Here is a 24,083-nt window from a genome sequence, read left to right as displayed (position 1 = left end):
ACATAGCTAAATCGACTCTGAATTTGATAAGGACCCAGAATATATATACTTTGTTGGGTCTCAAATGAATATTTCTTGGTGTTACACACGGAATGACAAACTTATGTATACCCTCTATCGCCACCATCATCAGTGGGGGAGGGTATAAAAAGAGAATAAAAGTCGAATGATTTTTATTTCAGGTATTCACATGGTTGGTAGGGTTCTATAATTGAAACGAAAAGTCGACTTTTCGACTTTTTGTATTTAGTTAAAAGACGACTTTTCGACCTTTTGCATTTAGTTAAAAGTCGACTTTTTGCATTATATTCAAAGTCGATTTTTCGACTTTTCGACTATATGTACTTTATAAATAGTCGACTTTTCGACTTTTTCCGACTTTTCAACTTTTTTCGACTTTTCGACTATTTTTGACTTTTTCCGACTTATCGACTTTTTCGTCTTTTATTAACAAAGTTGACTTTTCGACTTTTTTCACAGACGATAGTCGAGTTATCGACTTTTTGGGAACAAAATAGTCCACTTCGACTTTTCGAATTTTTTCGACAAAAAGTCGATTGTTCGATTATTCGAAAGTCGATTTATAGAACCCTAAAGTTTGGTATAAAACAATAACAAAGTAAGATGAAAACAGCTGTTTCACTTTTTTGTATGTGTTTACATAAAAATACATCCCTGATCTAATGCGACCTGTAATAATCATTTCAAAAAATAAAGAGAGCCATACGACTGTCAAATTTTTCAACCGTCAAATTTTTCAACCGTATTCTCTTCTAACATTAGTTAAAAGAGAATACGGATGTAGTTTCATTACACCTAGCGTTTAGACGATCGCATTCGTACTCTTCTACAAAAAATTTTTACAGATCATATTACTTGTGTGATCGTGTAAAGCCAGCTTAAATAGTTTTGAAGGGACCTTTATACGATCACACGTAAAATAAAATTCTATACGTATGCCATAAAAGGGAGTAAAAGTCGTATGATTTTATTTCTGCTATTTACTCAATTGCTATAAAATAATAACAAAGTATGATCCCATCCTTTCTCTCCTTCGCTTAAACGTCGAAATATCTAAAAAGTAATAAAATGTATTGTGGCACTAATGATATTTGTCGAAATTTAAACATTTCAACTTCAACTTCCTTTTAAGCTCTGCAATGATGAATCAGTCAATAACATTAGAATTTTATATATCTACTAGACATGTGGATTAGTTATTTAGTTAGTTAGTTAGTTAGTTAGTTAACCACAAACCTTCCGGAGGCCACAAACTTTAGGTCAAGGCTGAAAAGTAAGTACCTCGTAAGTTATTAACTGACTCATCCTAAGATGGTAGTCATTAAAAAAGTAAGTTGTTGAGTAAGTACCAGTCATTCCCATGTTTTTCCAGGGTATCTAAACTTAACATGTGTTTGGTTACAAAACAAATAAAAACAGAGGCGACACACCCTCTTTTTAAAAGAAAAATGTTAGGCAACGTGTTGTATTATGTACACTACTCAAAAAGAAATTTCTATGTACATATGTATATGTATGTCTATATGTAGATGTTTTTAAAATTATTTATTCATGTATCTGTCATTTAATTGTACTGCCTAGTGGCGAATACCCCCCACAGTCGTTGTTTTTCCTCAATAGTATAAAAATATATTACAAAAGCTTTCCGAAACACCCTCATGAAGCTTTCAACTATTTTTTTTTATTGTTACAACAGGTGGTTACAAAGATTCACATCTAATCAATTCGTATCACGTTAAGAAACATTTGTATTTGTAAAAGGAAACCCAAGACTAGGGCATGTGACAGTATATTTTCATAAGAACTCAACAAGTAAATAAATAAATTAAAATTGCATAAAATCCATAGAAAGTTAAGTTTTGTTTAGAAAATTAAATAATCGCTGTAAAAATATACCTCTTAGAATTATAATGAAAAAACTGAAAAATACGAAAAAACACAAAGTATGAAGGTGTTTTTATTGTCTTGTGTAATAGTATTTTAACCTACATTTACTAACAGATTCTGTTCTATTTTTTAAAATTTTATGGATTTTTGCTTTTAAAATAATTAATATAAGAAACAAGTATGAATGTGTACTTAGTCGAGCATGGCCGACCATATGCTACCCTATAGCAGTCAGAATGTTAGAAATGTGGATTATTTTTTAAATATTAAAGCATCTAATTTGTTTTTTAACTTTACTCAAGCTTTTCTATACAGAAAACTCTATCGCTTAAGCTCAAGCTTTCTATACAGAAAACTCTATCGCTTAAGCTCAAGCTTTTCTATACAGAAAACTCTATCGCTTAAGCTCAAGCTTTTCTATACAGAAAACTCTATCGCTTAAGCTCAAGCTTTTCTATACAGAAAACTCTATCGCTTAAGCTCAAGCTTTTCTATACAGAAAACTCTATCGCTTAAGCTCAAGCTTTTCTATACAGAAAACTCTATAGTTTAAGCTCAAGCTTTTCTATAAAGAGAAATCTATTGCTTAGGCCCAAGCTTTATTATACAGAAAAATCAATTGCTTAAGCCCAAGCTATTATATACAAAAACTCTATTGCTTAAGCTGGAGGTCCACACCACGCGTTCTATGATTTTTCGCATTATACGCCTCTGTCAAAATAGTAGAAGCAATGAGTTCCTATGCTGAAAGTTACTTGTACAAAAGCATAGAATGGCTTGACGCGTAGAATGCTTAAAGTAGATTTACTATCAAATTTTATAAGCGGCGCACGAAAATGTACTTTATCGCTCAAGTTTTACTATGTAGAAAACGTTATCGCTTTAAAACAAACTATTGTATAGAAAAAAACTTTCTAGCTTAAGCTTTACTTTATTTAGAACAATATCTTACTAAAGCTTTTTTCTATACAAGTTTCTCGTTTCAATTATTGCTGTAGGATATAATAACTAAGGTTTTGTGTCGTTAAAAAAATAAATTAAAATATTGTAACCTTCAATGGTTTAATAACATACATACGCACGTGGATTGGTTTCATAAGTCAACGTATCTATCACAGATATACATTAGACTAGACTGATTGTATGAACAAAAATAAGTAAGGGGAGCTATCACTAATGAACATACATATGTATGTATCCCTGATATGCAAATGAAATATTTCATTGAAGAAATCAAATTGAGTTTTTGTTATTTTTTTAGGTTTCCTTAATAAAATACAAAGTTATTAAAGATTGTCAAGATTTTATCTTTGTATGATGATTTAACAATTCAAATTTGCAATTAAAATGAAATATATACTATACATACAAACATACAACATACATACATACATATAAAAAAAACACAAATTAAAGTTTTGCTGCTTGTCAAGAGGTGTGTGTTATTTAAAAACGAATTTGAAGAATATGTAGATATGGAGATTTTTTTCGAATTTGACGGAAGTTAAAATCAGGTTAAACAATTGAATGGGTTTATGACAAAAAACTACACGTAGATAAAAATTTGTTTATGTAAGGATTTACCGTTGCTTTATATTTGTTTCATAAGAATTTTGATAAAAACAACAATATTTAAAGTGTAGAATGACAGGACCGATGGGTATATTTCTTCGGAAGTGATGTACATATATATGTATGTAGGAGTTACATCCTTCTACATATCTATCTATCTATCTATCTATCTATCTATCTATCTATCTATCTATCTATCTATCTATCTATCTATCTATCTATCTATCTATCTATTTATTTATTTATTTATTTATCTATCTATCTATCTATTTATCTATCTATCTATCTATCTATCTATCTATCTATCTATCTATCTATCTATCTATCTATCTATCTATCTATCTATCTATCTATCTATCTATCTATCTATCTATCTATCTATCTATCTATCTATATATATCTATCTTTCTATCTATCTATCTTTCTATCTATCTATTTTTCATTCTTTCTTTCTATCTAGTCCGAAAAACTGCACTTTGTACAAGCGCTTCTCATAGTACCAGATCTGTGGCTTTCTGATTCGTCAAATCAATCCAAAGACAGCCCGAAGATCAACATCACCTGTTTAAATTCTCAGCAAACTAAGAGAGAAGTTTTGATTTGGCAATTAAAAAATGCCAACTAATAATCAGACTAGTTAATCTAAATAAAATTGATACTGATTTTTAACCCTTATTGATGTTTTTGAGCATAAATTAATAAATAGATACGAAAGTGAGCATAAGAAATATTACTCTCTCACATGTACAGGTTCTGTGTGAATTTAATATAATTGTATGAGTATTTTTATTTTTGTTTACATAAAAAAAAAACAAAAATATGAAAGTACAAAATGTATCCGAATGCATCATACCCTACCACATTGCGAGTAAGTAGCAATAAGTTATTTAGTATTTTTTAATGTAGAAGTTATATTCAAGAGATTGATGTTTGCTTAATTAATGAATGTACTACTCATTTTAACAATATATAGTCAAAATTTCGAATATATAAAATTTGTTGAGTCGAATTTTATAAATACCCTATTCTTGTATAGCATGTACCGCTTACAAAATATTCCAATAGGCTAATTTATGGACGGATTTCATCATTACATCGACGCAGGTGTTACAAACTTTAAGACATAAACAAAATGCCGTTCCCATTAGTGTGGTGTAGGGTGTACTTTGACTGCATTTGGGCTGCTTTGAAATTAACAATAATCGTTCATATCAAGCGTTAATTTTAGCATTAGCACAATTCCTTTGGCAAAATAGCCCCTGCTGCTGCAATAAACACTGCTAAAAGTTATGTTTTTCCTATAAAATTATTGAAAACATTTTCAGAAAAAAAACAAATTTTTCAATCGTTTTTATTTTTTTAATATAATTTTTAAGTGTCAATATTGACTCAACCCAGCAAACACAAAGAGTTTATTTAAAATTAAGAATAATTTTTAACGAAGATGTTTCTTACATTGGTCAACTGATATTGAATAAAAATGGCTAATTCAAAACATTATTTCATAAAATATCGAAATATAATGTCAAACAAAAATATAAAAACTTTTTAAACGAAAAAGTTTGTGTTTGTTGGGTTACATATTTTTCAACTAATACATTCTCACGACTTAGGTTTTTGACAGCAGACTTAGGTTCTGTCATGCTCAGATTCGCTTCTATGTATAAAATTATTCTATGTTTTTGAGTACAAGAATAAACTTTGCAGTGTTGCCATATAAAATGACAGAAAACGTCAAAACAATGCATGTTTCAAAAGAAAGAAGAAGACAACTCTAAAAGCGGGTTTTTGAGTTGGCAATTAAATGTCAATTAATAATCAGATTCGTTAATCTAAAAATGAATTGATTCTGATGTTATTCCCCTTTGATGTTTTTGAGTACAAGATTAAACTTCGCAATAGACTAGAGTTTAAGCTATAACTAGACAATGAATTGGTGTATAGAGTTTTTATATTAGTCCAAAGACGTCTAGTTAAACGTATTTTAAGATTATATATTAGTCATTAGACTAGTCGATAAAGAGGACTGATCATTAAGTAAATAGATTGGTTCTTATACTAGTCAATAGAAAGTCAATTGTCACTCTATGGGCTAGATAATAAAGTAGTATATGTTTGGGTAAATCTCTTTAGGAAGGCAAAAGGGCTGGACAGCTTGAAGCGTTGCTTAACTCTCTGTATCTAAACAAAATCTCATAGATTTTGTACTCAGAATAATTGAACAAATGTGTATGAAAAACGGAATGAAATAAAACACAAGGAATTAGGAACTTCGTAATAATATTTATTCAATTTGGATGGAGGATTTCCTACCAAGGATAGGTGGACTGTATTGTTAGGAGTTAGAAATAGATCTGGTGCAAATAAGCATTTATGACTTTACGAACTACTTACACATTACAAGTAATTGTAATTGACCATGTAATAAATTACTTTGAGATATCATTAACCCCCCCCCCATGCCTGGTACATATTACCAGATATTCAGATCCTACGTTTTTTGACAACAAAAATACAGGTTCCCAGCAAAAATAAAACAAAGTACTTCAAAAAGGATAGAAATAATCAACACTTCAAAATTAGCACTAAGTCATTTTTTTTTACTTTTGTGGAAGTGATGTTTATTGACGTCCAAAGAAGCTAAACGAATCATTTTTTGTTTAATTTAAGGTATATTTGTTCTGAATTCCAATTCCAATTCCAAAAAATTAACATAAAAATTACTTCCTGATAATGGCTTTAGAAGTAGTGAATTTGGTATCAAATAAGATGGAAATCCCTCCTATTACAAGGCTGTGTTAAAATCATAACTTATTTTAGGTATTTTTCAGTACTTCCATGGAGAAAACTCTACTTCTTTTTCGCTTCTTTGAAAGTTCTTTTTTTGACGGGTTTTTAAGGATTTTCATCAAGTTATCATTTTATATGAATACACAGATGGACAAACTCAGAAATTGATACTAAACCGATACTTTAAGGACAAAATATCTTCCAGGCTATTGTAGTTTTAAAAATTATATAAAACTATATAAAATTGTATTTCATAGAATCTAGTGTTTTGTTGTTAAATCGAAATTTGTTGATATTTATTTAAAAAAACTCTAAATATGTAAATGCCAAATTTGTTGTAAAAATATGAAATACAGAGAAAACAAAATAATTTGTTTAAAAAAAATTAGTAGATATGCTATAAAATTGTTGGAAATATGCAAAATATATGCATTTTAAAGCAAAATATGCAATTTATGCATTTATAATAAATTATGCAAAAAATATGCAACAACAAATGGATGCCATTTTGTAGTAAATTCTTTAATTCGAAAAGAAAACCAGTTAAAAGTTATTTTGAGTTACTGACTACAAACATGCAATTGAATAGAAATCATTGCCCTGGTCATTAGACTAGTCAATAAAAAGTCTATTGTCTCTCTATGGATGATGAAGTAGTCTATAAACTAGACAATAGACTAGTCTAGATTTGACATAAGATTAGTGTAAACTCTTGTTTATATACTAGTCCAATGATTAATTCATAGAATAGAAAAGCAATCGGGTAAAAAATAAAAAGCAGTGTCTTCGATAAAAGTTGTGTGTTTATAATTCATTACAATAAAGGAGAATATCAACGCCCTTTTCCGGTTTTCATATTTGAAATTGGAAGAGGCCAGTTGTATGGGGGTTATACGATTGTAAGGAAAACAAGTATGAATGTGCAGTCGGACCTTGCTCACTATATGATAACCAAAACCAGTCAGTATGTTAAATAAGTGGAAAATTTTTTAAAACAAGTCAGATTTCTATATTCGGCTGAGCCGAATCTTATATACCCTTCACCAAGTATGTTTAAAAAAACAGTTTTAATTTTGTATCTCTGAACACATGTCACACACAACATACACTCAAACAAATATAAACTATAGCAGAAAGAAATATTAACCGTTGTACTGTACTACCACCGTCAAACTGTATTACCGCCCTCAAACAAATATGAGCTGTATTACCAACATATTACTACTTTATCTCCTTGTTGTTTTTAAGCTTTTATTTATAATTTGTTGAGGAAATTTTCAGAGGTAGTCTCAGATTTTTACCAATATCTTAGTTATTTATCGACCGTTTTTGCTGATTTTCAATAGGAAACTTCTCGAAAGCATGTCTGACAGAATTATTGAAGATTTGGATCTCGAAGATATATGGAACCTTTAGAAAATTGATTTCAACAGACAGACGGACATGGCTTAATCGACTCCGCCATCCATAAAGATCCAGAATATATATACTTTATAGGGTCGGAAAATTATATTATAGAAATTACAAACGGAATGACAAACTTATATATATACCCTTCTTACGAAGGTGAAGGTTATAAAAATAAAGCATTTAATTTGTTTTTTAACCGTATTGTGGAATATTTTTACGTATTATTGACAAAAAAAGAGATTTTCTACAAGAGTAAGGGTAATCGTTTTATTAGAAATTATAACTGAATTTTAAACTTCAAGACATTTTCTGAAGGGGAGTTTGTACGGGTTTGCTAGGGTCAAATGAGGCCCGATCACTTTAAAACTTAATATTTTAAGTAAATTGCAATTTTCTGATTTGTTTTGTTTTACTAATTATTGTTTTAAATGTTTATTTAACATTTTTCCAAAATTTTCCATTTTACAAAAGTATTGTTTGCAAAAAACAGCTGTTCATTGTTTATGATTTTTAATGAAAACTTGGCAACAATAGCAAAGTTAACTGAGCTTAAATCTAAAACTGAACAAGTAGTAAAGTATAGTCGGGCATGGCCGACCATTTAATACCCTACCCCATGAATATATTTTTAATATTTTTACTTTTTATAAAGAAATTTTTATGTTGAATATTATTCCAAAATATTTAAGCAAATTTATTGATAAAAAAAAAACTAAAATTTCTAAATGAGGCTTTATATAGGTCAAATATGGGCCGATACTCGGGAAATTTGGGAAAAGGATATATTTTTAAATAACAGTTAGTTTTATTGAGTTTCATTGCGATACAAATGGTTACAAGTCAGTTTTAGACGTTTAAGACATTTTTGGAAGGGGGGTTTGTATGGGGGCTAAGGTCAAATAAGGGCCAATCCTTACGAAAATCTGCAGTGTCATTTATACTTATATAAAACTAATTTGTGCCAAGTTTTAGAGAGATAATAGAATATTTGACATAATTATGGCATAAAAAGTTCAAATCGGAAGGTACGGTTGTATGGGGGCTAGGTGAAATAATGGACCGATTTCAACCATTCATCAAATTTCATCAAATTATCTTGAAAATTGCGGCCTGTACCTTGCGCACAAGGTTTACATGGACAGCCAGCCGGACAGACGGACGGACGGACATGACTTAAACGACTCAAAAAATGATTCTGAATCGATCGGTATACTTTAAGGTGGGTATTGGACCAATATTTTTGTATGTTACAAACATCAGCACAAACGTATAATACCCTCTCCACTATAGTGGTGTAGGGTATAAAAACACAATCATCTGTTAAAGTCCGCCTAACTTTGTTTCGAGTTTAATCTAACAGCAAGTTAAGCCTAGTTTAACTGATGAGTAAGAAAGTATTATCAGAAAGCGTTATACACTCCACACTATAGTAGGAGTAGGGAAGAGGCTATTAAAGACTCGATACTTGTTCTTAAATAATATAGACTTACCAAATATTTCTTTTGTTGTTGTTAAATAAATAATCCAAAATTTATTTTTGTGTGTTGAGTAAAAAGAAAACTTTGATTTGTAGAACTAAACTTAAAGGTATTTAGTCGTACGAAACAGTTATTGCAAATTAACAATTATAGCTTTTAATATTTTTAAGCTTTAACCGCAGTCAAATGTGCAGATTTTGTTTATTTAATTAATATATGTTTAGTTTTTATTGTTGTTGTTTATGCAACTATTAATTTATTTAAAAATTTCAAGTTTAACTAAAGCTTTTTTATTGGTTGGTGATTTAGTAACACAAGCTTTTAATTGTTTCATTTCATTTTCTTTAATGCAGTTTTCTTTTGTTGGACATTTTTTCACTTCTTTGTTTTTGGTATTTTTTCTTTATATTTTAATTTTTTTTTAAATTTTCTTTAATTGATTATTGTTTTCTTTTTTCTTAACTGTTATTTAGTTTGGGTATTTAAATATTTAAACAATTACATAAATTTGCAACGTGATTTCTATTTTTGTAAAATCTTTTGTTGTTGTTGTTTTGCATTTAATATTATTCAACAAGTCACGTTTTCTGCTATACTATATATAAATTGTATGGCAAAATAAAATTTTTCCATAATTTTTTTTTTCAAAAGTAATTGATTATTTGCAGTTTTTTCATTTATTTAATAAATTTTCCTTTTTTAAGAAATTTATCTTAATTTTAAAAATTTTAATAATTTTTTTTTAATTTTCACAATTTTTTATATTTAAAAACTGTTGTTCTAAATGAGAAATAAACTTTAAATATTATTTTCCGTTTACAACATCCGTTCACTTGGTCGTTTCAACTGTGAGTGATTCAAATATTTGTTGAATTGACTCTCCTAAGTTGTGAGTACTTGCAGCTAACTGTGTTTGTTTACAAACTATTATCTCCTCTCAACACCCCCCCCCCAAACTTTTAGCAAACAACAACATTGTAGTGTTTTTGCACTTTCTTACAATCCAACACATTGCAATTGCATGAGTTTTGTAAGCCGGCATAGAAAATAAAAGCTTTTTTTTTTGCAAATAATGAAAAAAAAGCTTTCTCTAAGTCTTTCGTACTCTTTTTTGCTTACCAGCTGTCCCACTTACGCCAATGCACGTTAAGTAAAACGTTTTGTTTTTCTATCCACTATTCGTTTTGTTTCCACTCGACTCACGTGTAACGACAACGTGCAGCACGTTCTTTATGTCACCGATTTTCTTGTTTGTTTGCTTTTTTTTCCATATCATTTACTTTTCTGTATTGAACCGAGATATTTTCTCATTTATTTTTGCACAAAAAATGTACTACGTAAGGTTTATCAGGGGGTACCTATGTACAGGCGAAACTAATCATTCACAAAAATCATTTGCCAAAGTTTAATTGTGTAGTAGTGTTTTAGTTTTCCGTCGTTTTGTTGTTTTTATTTCTTCCATATGGAAAATAAGTACCTTGTGGCAGTATAATATATAGTTCAAAACCAGGGAAGGAAAGTTTTATACTTAAGTAATTTTTTCAGTAGTAAATCTAGTATAGAGTCTAGTCGTTTGTCTAGTCTATAGTCAAGTCTTAAGTCTTGTCTATAGCAAATGTATAGTCAAGACTATATTCTAGTCTAGTAAATAGTCTAATATATATTCTAGTCTAAAGACTATCCTGTAGTCTAACCTAGTAAAAAGTCTACTTTATAGTCTAGCCTATAGTGTAGTCTATAATCTAGTCTATAGTGTAGTCTATATTCTAGTCTATATTCTAGTCTATAGTCTAGTCTATAGTCTAGTCTATAGTCTAGTCTATTGTCAAGTCTATAGTCAAGTCTATAGACCAGTCTATTGTCTAGTCTATAGTCTAGTCTATAGTCTAGTGTATAGTCTATTCTATAGTCTAGTCTATAGTCTAGTCTATAGTCTATAGTCTAGTCTATAGTCTTGTCTATAGTCTAGTCTTGTCTAGTCTATAGCCTAGTCTATGGTCTAGTCTGTAGTCTAGTCTATAGTCTAGTCTATAGTCTAGTCTATAGTCTAGTCTATAGTCTAGTCTATAGTCTAGTCTATAGTCTAGTCTATAGTTTTTGTGTATATGGTATTGATATCTAAATTTTCAATAGTTTTTAGGTAACTGACGGCCTTTTCAAAAATATGGTTTATTTATTACATTACCAGCATACCCTGGGTGCTTCGCTACCCTAACTATGTTCAATATCATAAAAATATCAAAAAGTACCATCGGAAAAACGAAAAAGTACAAAGATCTCTTTCAATTAATTTTCATTTAATAAAGAACCATGTGTGTTCCGGTTAACCATTATAAATAATCCATTTGAATAATAGAAAAGTACCAAATAGTTCCCACTTCCAGAATATTATTCAGTCAAGACCATGTATGTTAAAATTAATGTTCCTAGGTTGAATATTTTAGAAAATTAAAAAACTACTTTTATAAAAGTTGGCTCAATGAGTTTGAATAAAATTAAATTTTCCGTTTTTCCCCTTTTTGGTACTTTTTTCCCTTTGGGTACTTTTTTACCCAGTGAAATAGCAAAAATTTTATTACAATAAATATTACAGAGTTAGTCCGTAATTTAATATGAATAATTCAATAAAACGAAAAAGTTTTCTTAATGTGCTAAAAAAAGTACCATAAATAGAGTTTTGTCTCTTTTACACCCAAAAAGGACTGAATTTTAAAATAGTACGAAACAGGTGTCTCATAATTTTGAGAGATGTATCCAAAATATTTAGAAAAATTTGATTATGCTAATTAGTTTAAAAGTTATAAAGGGCTGACAAAGGTACCAAAATCATCTTTGTTACACATTTTTACCCCTTAAAAGTACCAATTACAAAAAAGTACCAGACACCCATCTCTTCATTTTAACAGTAGATTCAGGTGCATTTAAACCTTTTTGTATTACTAATATTATGTAAGATATTTAAGAAACCCTGTTTTACCCGTTTTTTCCTCTTTTTACCCGTAAATGTTCAAATTTCAAAATATATATATAGATTACGCATCGCTAGAAAGGTATTCTGATAGCAAAGTGGTCCATAGGACATTCTATTATACAGTAAATACTCTTTTTCATGTACGATATATTCAGCTTATTAGAATCCGTTATGTGACTAGGTGTAATTATATACCGATTTTTGGCCTCTAACTACCTTATCAGATAGATTTTCGGAATAGAGCTGTTAATATCCGAACGGTTCAATAGTGAACTGATCTTCAAAACACTTTATTAATTGTATCAAACCAGTTAATGTCTAATTTAATGGATATTCTTGAATTTTTAAGTTATAAACCGATCGTTGTCAAATTTTCTACAGCAATTTTCCTTCTTATGAAATTTTATATTTATGATCATATATGACTCTCTAAGCCCTTTACCAGGTGCAAGAGAAACCGTGAAAAACAAATATACTTTATTTGTGCACCATCTTTTTTGATTGTTAGTCTACAAAATTGAAATTATTTGTATCAACAGAATCCGAGATTATATGTAATCGTAGGATATCAAAAAGTTGAATTAGTTTTAAACATTGCACTTTTTCGTTTTTTAGGGCTTTCATAATGTAGTGTAAGCTGTAAAGCTCAAACGTCATTATAGTACTTGAAATGAGTACGTAATAATCACGAAACTAAGAATGGATGTACGTACGTAGAAACCAGATATGGATAATTAAAAGTTAAAAATATTTTTAAGTAAAATTAATTTATAACAATAATAGTACTGATTGTATATAAAGTACTGAACTTATTCTCTACTAAATTAAAGACTAGACTATAGATTATATACTACATTATTGGCTAGACTATAAAAGGATTATAGACCAAACTACAGACTAGAGTAGACTATTATAGACTGGACTATAGACTAGACCAAAGACTAGACTATAGACTAGACTATAGACTAGACCAAAGACTAGACTATAGACTAAACTATAGACTACACTATAGACCAGACTATAGACTAGACTATAGACTAGACTATAGACTAGACTATAGACTAGACTATAGACTAGACTATAGACTAGACTATAGACTAGTAATAATGTGAAATGTTAATTAATCTTTTTTTGATTTTTATAAAGAAAATGTGAATTGTAACAAAAAAAAAAAAACGGGCTTAAATTAAAATTTTATGTGTCTTTTTTCATTATTTTGTTTTTATTACTTTATTCCTTCTATTTTATGTGTGTGTTTTTTCCCCATTTTTTATGTAAATGTGTGTGGATTTAATAGCAATGTTGCCAACTTTCTCAATTGAATAAATTACTGCAAATCGCTGAAAAAAATAACGGATTATACTTAAAGCTAAGGAAATTAGGTAAAACAGTAACACCCATATTCATAAATGCTTTATAAAGTTATTAATGGTTTATTGTAAGGAATTATGTGTGGAAAATGAGTGTAAAATTTTAATAAAAAGAATCTTAATAAGGAAGACTTCTAAATAAAAATTTTAATTTATTAAGGAAAACTGTCGGTCTGCAAAAAACTTTCCCTAAACCATTTAAAAAAAACGTTCTTAAGTAGAAATTTTTTTAAGGAAAACTGATGCAACGTGAAACTTTTCTTAATAAATCTGTTAAAATAAACTTTTCTAAAGAAACAGAAAACTTTTTTTTAAAGAAAATTGTTTTGATTGTAAAAAAACTGTCGTGATACGTAACTTCTCTAAAACCATTTTTCTAAAGAAAACTGCCCTGATTTGAACTATTCTTAAGAAACTCTTTTTGACCAAAAATTTTAAAAGAAAACTGCTTCGAAAAGAAACTGTTCCAAATAAAAAAAAAACAGTTTTTTAAAGAAACCCTACCTACCTATCTATTTATCTATTTATCTATCTTTCTATTTATCTATATATCTATCTATCTATCTATCTATCTATCTATCTATCTATCTATCTATCTATCTATCTATATATCTACCTATTTATCTATTTATCTATCTATCTATCTATCTATCTATCTATCTATCTATGTATCTATCTATCTATCTTGACACCTGTCATATAAATTAAATATTCAAATATATGTATATCTGAAAAAATACTAGGTTATTCAAAATTTTAAGGTGTTTCTTTAAAGTCCAAATAAACGTAGCATATGCAATGAATGAAAGTAAAAATTTTATGTTAAAAATAGTAAAGTTGTTATTTTATTTATATTGTTTTTAGGGTATAAATACAAAAATTACATTGAAAAGAAACTATAAATTATAAAATTTTGCACATTTTTCTTTTTAAGAAAATATTTTAGTCAATCTCAATCTAATTGACTTCAATATGGGAAATTTTTCACAATTACACTCACCGTGTATATCATCTAAACTCAGATCTATTAAAGCTACACCACCTAAATTATGATTTCGTACATAATCAGCTTTTGCCCCAGCCGTTATATAATCCTCATAACTAATCCAAATACCAAAATTACCATTACTATCGGCTGGACGAAAAGCATAAACACCAGATTTTGCTTTAGGATCGGTAACACTTTTTAACTGAAAATCACGTAACTTTTCACATATCTCAGGATAAGATAGAAAACCAGACGTATAGGTTTGAGGACCAGCAGTGGCAGGACCATCGGTATAGTAAACTGGAGGTATACCATTACTATTTGAATTTTTTGTCATTTTCCAAGAACGACCATAAGCAGCAACACCAACAACGATTTTGTGTCGCGGTACATTTTGCGAATGCCAAAATTTATAAAAATCTTTAATATTTCCCAAACTTAAATCACTGTTATATTGAAGTGTTGTGGATTTTAGAGCTTTTGTAGGTGACATGAAATTAGCTTCTAGGGGATTACGTTGAGGTGTAAAAAAATCAAATGCCGATAGAATAACAAAGTCTAAATAGTTAATAATCTCAGGAATTTCAAAATATTCTGAAAAATGTTAATGTATATATGTATAAGAATATGTTTAGATATACATGAATAAATAAGCGCTTACTTTTCGAATCTATATTGGGTAATACGTTTAATGTCAGCATAAGGTTGCGTTCATTAAAATGGGCTTTTAATAGTTGTATCAGAATCGTTAGCTGATCTTTGTGTTCCATATATTTCGGATCTGTATCAAAATGATGGATTTTAAATAAGTTAATAAAATATTTCCAAATTTTAATGCGAACTGGTTCAGTAGGCAATACGGTCGGTAAGGGGAAATCCAAACTTAAGCCATCGAATTTATACTTGATTAAGACATCCATAAGAGATTTAATTAAAATTTTCGTGGCCTGACGATCTTCTAATAGTTGTAAAAAACTTTTAATAGTTTTGTCATTATTTTCACCGCTTATACTAAGAAGAAACTTAACATTTGGATATTTATTTTTAAAACTTTGCATATTAGCTAGTTCCTGTTGTTTTTCGGGCATTTGTGCCGTAAGAACTAATTTATCCGGTGTTATGGTCACATAACTGTATATAACATGAGTGCAGAAATTTAAAGCAAATTCCATATCTTGAGAAGTAAATTTTGCTCGACCTATAATGTTAGTAATTATAAAATTTAATAGTATTAACAATAAATAGTTGCAAAACTAAATAATTTCAATACATACCCACTCTACTGGCACTTGACATGTCATAGTAACACACCAATTTGATGGCTTGTGACCATTTTAAAAATGTTCCCAGTAAGATCACTGCAACACCAAAAAAATCCTGCAATTTCTTCATTGTAATAACATTCACTGCAGTTTTCTTATAAATACTGAAATATTTTTTAAATATTTTTATTACAGATCAAACCACACTCATTCATCATAGTCGAATTTAGAAACCCCTTAAAGTCAAGTGGATTTTTTTTTCACAAGATTTCATGATCAACAAATGAGAATGTATATATTTAAACTGGATTATTTATTGAATAATTTTTAAAATGTAACGATAGTCACAAATATTTTATCACGATTTGTATTAAATACTGTAGGGCATACTATTCACATCTGATTCATTTTAATATAAATATTTTTTAATTATTTATAATAGAAGACGCTAATAATTTCTTTATTTAAAGCTGTAATTTGTTCGATTGAGATATTTTAACCACTTAGGGCGGGTTTTTCTGATAAAGATAATCTTTATTCTTTTGGTTAAAACTGGTTTAATATATGTTTCGTATTTTACAGTAATTAACTAAGGGCCACCAATCTTTAGGTGAAAGATTAGGGATTAAATCAAAATAAATCTTTGAAAGTTGTTTTTGAATACTCCATTAGTAAATTTTGTTTGCTAGTTTAAGCGTCCTGTAGAGGTGGTTTAAACTTGAGCGAGAAAAGTAAACAGCTGATGACAAAAAAAAATGTATACAATTTTTATACCCTACACCACTTTAGTTGGGAGGGTATATTGGGTTTGTGCTGATGTTTGTAACATACAAAAATATTCGTCCTATACCCACCTTAAAGTATACCAATCGTCTTAGTATCATATTCTGAGTCGATTAAGCTATGTCCGTCCGTCCGTCCGTCCGTCTGGCTGACTGTCCATGTAAACCTTGTGCGTAAGGTACAGGTCGCAATTTTCAAGATAATTGGATGAAATTTGGTACACACGTTTCTTTTGGTCCAAGGAAATGGTTAAAATCGGTCTATTATTTCGACTAGCCCCCATACAACCGTACCCCTCAAATAGGACCTTTTGGCTTATAATTAATTTAAATGATCTATTTTGTTAACAAAAGTCGACAAAACTTAGTTTCATAGAACTTTAAATGCCACTACCGATTTTTGTACTGATAGGACTTTATTTGACCCTATCCCCCATACAAACTCCCCTTCAGAAAATGACTTAAAGGTCAAAATTCACTTACAAACACTATTAACACTCTTAAATTCTACATAGAAGAAGACTTAACTCCCCCTACCAACATTTTTAAGAATAGGTCCATATTTTACCCTACTCCCCTTTGAGCCTTCTTGTAAAAAATATTTTTTTTTTTTTTTGGCAAAAAAAGTAAAAATATTCCGAAATAAATTTAAAAAAAGAACAAACCAAATGCTTTATTTTATTAAATAATCCTCATTTTTAACATACAAACTGACTGGTGTAGGGTATCATATGGTCGGCTACGCCCGACTATACATTCATACTTGTTATTAAAATAAACAATTTATCGATTAGTATAACTTATGTGGACTTAATAATATATTTTTTGTTTTTAATTTAAGTTTTCTTCCCAGCAGTTCGACGAGACAGTCCCGAACTTACCACTTAACCTACCACTTGTGATGGCCCCTAACCAGCTGACTAGCCAGGTGACCAATCATTTTATCAAGGGTTTGTCCTACGAGGAAGTCAATCGTCACGCTACACCCTTCAAAGAGACAATCAAAAGACGGTCAAAAATAGTCAAAGGATGGTAATCTCCAAATGGGTTCTTGGAAGTCGGTCACATTACTATTTAATAATAAATAAACATTACTATTTAATAAATAATAAATAAAGAGATAAACAAATTGACAGTAACATTTCTGAAGTAAAAAAAAGTTTATTTTTTTAAGAACTTTATTACCAAATGAGTAAAAAGTTTTTACGTAATTTTCGAAAATGAACGATCAATTATGGATGATCGTTAAACAAATTTCAATTATATTTTCTGTATATAAAAGTAATATTTGTGGCAAATTTTGCATGGATATCACTGTTTGGCAATAAGTTTATGCATTTAAGTGTTTTTCTAAAGAGAACCTTGTTCGAGAGCTATGACCAATTGTGGATAGATCAAAATTTTAGAATGACTTTTCTATGCATAAAAGTAACAATTCTATCCTAGATAATGACTTAGTTTAAGTGAACTTATATAGGAGATATGACAAATTGTGGTCCAAACGGAAAAAACTGACACTTACATTTGCGTCTATAAATGTGATATTTTTGACAAATTTCGTATAAATATCTTAATTAGGCAATGAGTTATGGTCGTTGAAGCGACTTTTTGGAGAGAACCGATCGGAAAAAAAATTTATGTATATAAACGTAATATAAGTAGTAAATTTTGTATAGATATCTTAATTAGGTAGCGAGTTATGAGCGTTTAAGTGATTTTCGGGAAAGGACCTTGTATAGGAGCTATGACCAATTGTGGACCGATCGCAAGAAAATATTGCGGTAACATTTATGTATATAAAAGTACTATATGTAGCAAAGTTTGTATAAATATCTTAATTAGTTAATGAGTTTGAAGCGTTTAAGTGATTTTCGGGAGGGGACATTATATGGGAGCTATGACCACTTGTGGACCGATAGAAACATTTTTTCCTTGATATGAATTGTATTGACATATTGTAAAGGAAGTTATTAACAATAAACACATTTTCCGGGAATATGTACATTTGTATGGGAGGTATATGAAATTATGAACCGATTTTTTACAATGTTCATTCTGTCACCAATTGACGTATCTCTGCCAAAATTCATCAATTTATCTGCAGTAGTTTTTGTAAAAAGTAAAAATAAATATGTGAAAAATCGCCATTTTTTTCGAGGTTGTCTTAAATTTTTACTCATAACTCTGACACTATTTCACCGATCTTGCTGATTTTCAATACCAAACTGCTTAGGATAACAATGAATATTTTCAGTGAATTTTGTGGAGTTTCATTGCTTCATTTTAACATGAGCGTGTTTTATACAGACAGACGGACATATCTAGATCGACTCAGAATTTCATAAGGATCAAGAATATTAGATGAATATTTCTTAGTGTTACAAACGGAATGACAAGCTGATATATACCCTCTATCACCACTGATGGTGGTGGAGGGTATAAAAACAGCTGTTCATTGTTTATGTTTCTTTTCTCTTTATAGCCAGTTCGTTTGTTCTTACTAAATATTTATTTGAGTGTAGCAATTTTATTGCACCTGTAAACTGTAGGAAAAGTTAATTTTTTCAGTTTAGTTTCTTCCTTTGTATTTTTTTTCTTTCAGCAAACTTTTCGAAACATTGCACTTGACATTGATTTTATTCCTTTTTCTTAAAAGTTTTCCTTTGAATTGGTTGTATGTGGGATGTTACTGATAAAAACTCGTTGTCCTAGTAACACATACCCACACAGTTTTAGCGATTTGAAGGGAAACCTTTATTTTGTTAAGTTTAAATAGTGCTGATGCATGCAATATTTCCAACGCAGTTGGTTTTCACTTGATTTAGTTGTCGAACACACACACACACAAACACATACACACACTTGTGGAGGCGGCGCTGTTATGTCAACAAACCTGTTAAAAGTGTTTTATAAAACGTGAGATGGAAACTTTTATTAGAGAGTGGAATGTGCAAAACAAAAAGTCGTTGAAATATCTGATTTTAATTTATAAGGATGTTTGTTGCTGAAATGGCACCTGTTGCATTTAAAATTTTATAGTTTAACTAGTATACCCTGGGTGCTTCGCTACCCTAACTTAAATTAAATACATACGAAATTTTGTTTACCGTTATGGAAAATTAAAATTGATAAAACATTTTTCTAATGTTTAATTTTTATAAGTTCAATACCACGTGATTAAATTCGCATTCAGTAAGAAGCGTTTATTTTTAGTTTCATTCATTTAGCTTCCACATTATTGCAAATTTCGAAAGTATTATTTGAAAAAAAGTACTATAAACTATCTCTAATAGATTATCATTTAATCAAAAATTCTGTGTTTCTGAGTTCAATATTATATACAATTCAAAAATATAATTTTAATGAATTAAAAAATACCAAAAGTCACTTTCAGTAGATTCTCATTCTCTAAGGTCCCTAACTTTTAAATTTTATTTTCAATAACTATGTTCAATATCGTAAAAATATCAAAAAGTACCATCGGAAAAACGAAAAAGTACAAAAATCTCTCTCAATAAATTCTCATTTAATAAGGACCATTATAAAGAATCTAAAAGGTACCATATAAAAACAAGTAGGAAAGTATAGTCGGGCATGGACGACCATATAATACCCGACACCATGAGTATATTTTTAAAATTTTTACTTTTTATAAAAAAAACTTTTATGTTGAATATTTTTCCAAAATATTTAAGCAATTTATTGATAAAAAAATAAAATTTCTAAATGAGGCTTTATATAGGTCAAATTGGGCCGATCCTCGGTAAATTTGGGAAAAGGATATATTTTTAAATAACAGTTAGTTTTGTTGAGTTTCATTGCGATACAAATGGTTACAAGTCAATTTTAGACGTTTAAGACATTTTTTGCAGGGGAGTTTGTATGGGGGCTAGGGTCAAATAAGGGCCGATCCTTACGAAAATCTGCAGTGTCATTTAACTTAAGTAAAACTTATTTATGCCAATTTTTAGAGAGGTAATAGAATATTTAATGTAATTATGGCATAAAAAGTTCAAATCGGGAGGTACGGTTGTACGGGGGCTAGGTGAAATAATGGACCGATTTCAACCATTTTCACTAGACTTCGTCCCTGTGCCAAAAAACATGCTTGGTCCAAATTTCATCAAATTATCTTGAAAATTGCGGCCTGTACCTTGCGCACAAGGTTTACATGGACAGCCAGCCGGACGGACAGACGGACATGTCTTAATCGACTCAGAAAATGATTCTGAGTCGATCGGTATACTTTAAGGTGGGTATTGGACCAATATTTTTGTATGTTACAAACATCAGCACAAACGTATAATACCCTCCCCACTATAGTGGTGTAGGGTATAAATAGAAAAGTACCAAATAGTTCCCACTTACAGTCAAGACCATGTATGTTAAAATTAATGCTCCTAGGTTGAATATTTAGAAAATTAAAAAAGTACCATTTGTGAGATAAAAAGTACTAAAAAGTTCTCTCTTAAAGAATCTTATTCCATGAGGACGTATACGTTTAATAATCATGTGTTTTGAATATTAAAGAACATACAAAGAGTATCATTTGAAGAAAGAAAAAGTAGCAAAAGTGGAATAAAATTTAGTAATAATAAAGAATACAATTTTTCCCCTTTTCGTTTAGAAATATACTTTTTCGAGAATTAAGTTTACAAAATGTTCCCTATTTAAATCTATATATCACAGATAAAACTCAAACGATTCAAATCTGCATTCATTTGTTCCAGAAAAATAGTGCTTTCAAAAAGTACCAAACAATTTACTCGAATTTGGTCCTATATAGAAATTAGTACTCGAATTCCAAAATAATGTCTGTTGGTACATTTTGTATGAGTAAATAAACTACTTTTTCAAGTTTTATAAAAATATGCACAATGAGTTTGAATAAAATTAAACTTCCCATTTTTTCCCTTTTTGGTACTTTTTCCCCAGTGAAATTGCAAAAATTTTATTACAATAAATATTACAGAGTTAGTCCGTAATTTAATAGGAATTATTCAATAAACCGAAAAACTTTTCTTAATGTGCTAAAAAAAAGTACCATAAATACAGTTTTCTCCCTTTTTGCATCCAAAAAGGACTGATTTTTAAAAAAGTACGAAACAGGTGTCTCATAATTTTGGGAGATGTATCCAAAATATTTATAAAAATTTTATTATTTTAATTAGTTTAAAAGTTATAAGGAGCCAAAAAAGGTACCAAAATCACCTTTGTTACACATGTTAAACCCCTTAAAAGTACAAATTTGAAAAAAAAGTACCAGACACCCATCTGCTCATTTTAAGAGTAGATACAGGCGCATTTAGAGTTTTTCTTGTATCACTTATATTGTGTAAGATAATTAAGAAAACCTGTTTTACCCGTTTTTCCCCTTTTTTATCCGTAAATGTACAAATTTCCAAAAATCCGTCCTTAGTGGATCTACATAACCAAAAACACATCTACAGTCAAAATTTCATGATTCTAGGTTCAGCCGTTTGGGCTGCGCGATGATGAATCTGTCAGTCAGTATCGCTAATCTTTTATATATATATATATATATATATATATATATAATATAATATATATATATATATATATATATATATATATATATAATATATATATATATATATATAATATATATATATAATATATATATATATATATATATATATATATATATATATATATATATAATATAGATAAGGTGAATAATTTAGATTTTGCACGTTTTTTAAGAAGAGGACTTTTCCATGGATAATTGACTAACAAAATGTTGCTGCAATAGAACGATTCACTCCCTCCCCCTTTGTAACTTGCAAAGTGTAAATTTTGGACATGGTGGGTCACTTTGTTAAAGTAACGTAATTCCAAATGGAAGCGAGGTAATGGCAGAGAAAGAGTCAGTGTTCTTGAGATTACGTTCTGGTGCTTCTCTCGTTTGAGTTTGTTTAGTTAACTTTTTTTTAGTTCCAGACAAAAATTTTTTGAAAAAAGAACTAGTTCTAGAATTGTTCCTATGAAATTGTAAGTTCATTCTTGAAAGAACTTAAAAAAATCTAGTTATCAGTCTGAAAAAGTTTAAATTTGAAAGTATTACATTCTTAAAAGCACTAAAAGAAATCTGAACAAGTGTAAATTTTAGATTTAAATCAAAACCAAGAAATTTTATTTAAAATTAATTTTATTCAAAAACAAAAAAAAAATCAACATAATAATATTTTCAACAATTTCCTTTATAACAAATTTCTCAAACTCCACTATTTGTACGAATCCAATCGCGTACATAGGTAACTCTTGAATAAACACCTGGATAATCAGGTTTAGCACAACCATAGCCCCACGATACAACACCCACTAAAACACCAGATTCATTTACTAATGGACCACCAGAATCACCCTGACAGGCATCCTTGCCACCCTCAATATAGCCGGCACAAATCATGCGTTCTGTAATACCCCCAAATTTCTTATATTTATCGGAACATTCTTCCTGATTAAAAATTGGCACTTCAGCCTGACGCAACCATTCGCGAGATTCAGCGGAAGTTTGAGTATTACCCCAACCCGTAACGAAACATGTATCACCATCCATGAAATTATCTTTGACATCGGGTAGTTTTACAGCTTTCTTGGTATCATCAAATTCAATTTCTTTCGAGAGTTTTAGCAGCGAATAATCGTAATCGACATTCGAGTAATTGAATTGTTTGTGCTGGACAATTTCGGCTACCTGTATAAGTTCACCACCCTGGGCGGATTCTGAAGAACCCACACGCACTTTCATGCGAGAAGCTGTGCGTCCTCTAAAAAGGAAGAATATATAGATTTCATTAGAATAGACCTAGTCCTAGTTATGTAGTGAGGTATAAGAACTTACTCGGTGCAATGAGCTGCTGTTAAAATCCATTGTGGCGAAATAATAGAACCACCGCAAATATGACCCGAAGTTTGCAAGGATATTTGATGAGGAGCATCGGTTATATTGATTTTATAACCACCCACAATACGACCATCCAAACGTGGTCGACCCACCTCATAATCCGCTGATCTATTTTGTCTTGTTTTGGGTATTAAACAACCTCTACCCTGTACCTCTAGCACGAATGTAGTCAGACATAACGCTACTGATGCTATTAAAAGGTATCTAAACATTTTATATATTTAACTTCGATTTCGCGTTATTCCGAAACTGATTACTACAAGTACACTTGAGGTAGTTTAATGTGAAACTGTTATAGAAATTCAAATTTTCATTAGCTTTTATACTTTGTTAAATAAAGATTTCAAGTTGATTACAAACATTTTCCAATTGCTAATAATAAAAAAATTTACCAAAATGACCGCCCATTGAGCCGTAAGTTAGTGATACTATATAAAAATACTCGGAGGTGGTGATGGTGGTGGTGGTTCTTATCTATTACATTTTCTATTGACTTTAAACTCTAGTCATAAGCGAATGTAGGTCAACTGTATGTGCAGACTTCCAGCAATAATGGGTGAAGAAAGAAATTAAAATATAGACTAGATATAGACTAGATTGTATTAATACTTGACTTAAATACCA

General features: G+C 29.7%; 3 protein-coding genes across 4 annotated transcripts in view; all 3 read right to left on the bottom strand.

Annotated features, from left to right (window-relative positions):
- LOC111686423 (protein timeless) overlaps positions 1-10,007 on the bottom strand; it is a 44,735-nt gene extending 34,728 nt beyond the window's left edge. Inside the window, exon 1 of one of the 2 annotated variants that reach the window (XM_046949118.1) lies at positions 9,171-10,007. The gene's annotated coding sequence lies outside the window, so the exon portion shown is untranslated. The remainder of the gene's footprint in view (positions 1-9,170) is intronic. The other variant, XM_046949115.1, reaches the window with a different exon arrangement.
- Positions 10,008-14,341: 4,334 nt separating this feature from the next.
- LOC111682837 (chitinase-like protein Idgf3) lies at positions 14,342-16,402 on the bottom strand. The gene is made up of 3 exons (XM_023444827.2): positions 15,762-16,402; positions 15,149-15,685; positions 14,342-15,081 (listed from the first exon to the last, which is right to left on the bottom strand). Exons 1-3 carry the CDS (start codon positions 15,877-15,879, stop codon positions 14,429-14,431), a joined length of 1,308 nt encoding a protein of 435 aa, XP_023300595.2. The 5' UTR covers positions 15,880-16,402; the 3' UTR covers positions 14,342-14,428.
- Positions 16,403-22,655: 6,253 nt separating this feature from the next.
- On the bottom strand, positions 22,656-23,737 carry LOC111682831 (trypsin-1). Its single transcript, XM_023444820.2, has 2 exons — positions 23,397-23,737; positions 22,656-23,322 (listed from the first exon to the last, which is right to left on the bottom strand). The coding sequence occupies exons 1-2, from the start codon at positions 23,669-23,671 to the stop codon at positions 22,767-22,769; spliced, it is 831 nt and encodes a 276-aa protein (XP_023300588.2). The 5' UTR covers positions 23,672-23,737; the 3' UTR covers positions 22,656-22,766.
- Positions 23,738-24,083: the final 346 nt, after the last annotated feature.

This window comes from Lucilia cuprina, chromosome 2, assembly GCF_022045245.1.
Source record: "Lucilia cuprina isolate Lc7/37 chromosome 2, ASM2204524v1, whole genome shotgun sequence".
NCBI classification, from domain to species: Eukaryota; Metazoa; Arthropoda; class Insecta; order Diptera; family Calliphoridae; genus Lucilia; species Lucilia cuprina.
This window is presented reverse-complemented; position numbering and strand designations above follow the sequence as displayed.

Excerpts from the sequence above, each read along its gene's own strand:
- LOC111682831 (XM_023444820.2), bottom strand. The coding sequence starts at position 23,671 with ATGTTTAGATACCTTTTAATAGCATCAGTAGCGTTATGTCTGACTACA. Across the intron at positions 23,323-23,396 it reads ACAGCAGCTCATTGCACCGA|AGGACGCACAGCTTCTCGCA; the intron begins GTAAGTTCTTAT and ends CTTCCTTTTTAG.
- LOC111682837 (XM_023444827.2), bottom strand. The coding sequence starts at position 15,879 with ATGAAGAAATTGCAGGATTTTTTTGGTGTTGCAGTGATCTTACTGGGA. Across the intron at positions 15,686-15,761 it reads GTCAAGTGCCAGTAGAGTGG|GTCGAGCAAAATTTACTTCT; the intron begins GTATGTATTGAA and ends CTAACATTATAG. Across the intron at positions 15,082-15,148 it reads ACCCAATATAGATTCGAAAA|AATATTTTGAAATTCCTGAG; the intron begins GTAAGCGCTTAT and ends AACATTTTTCAG.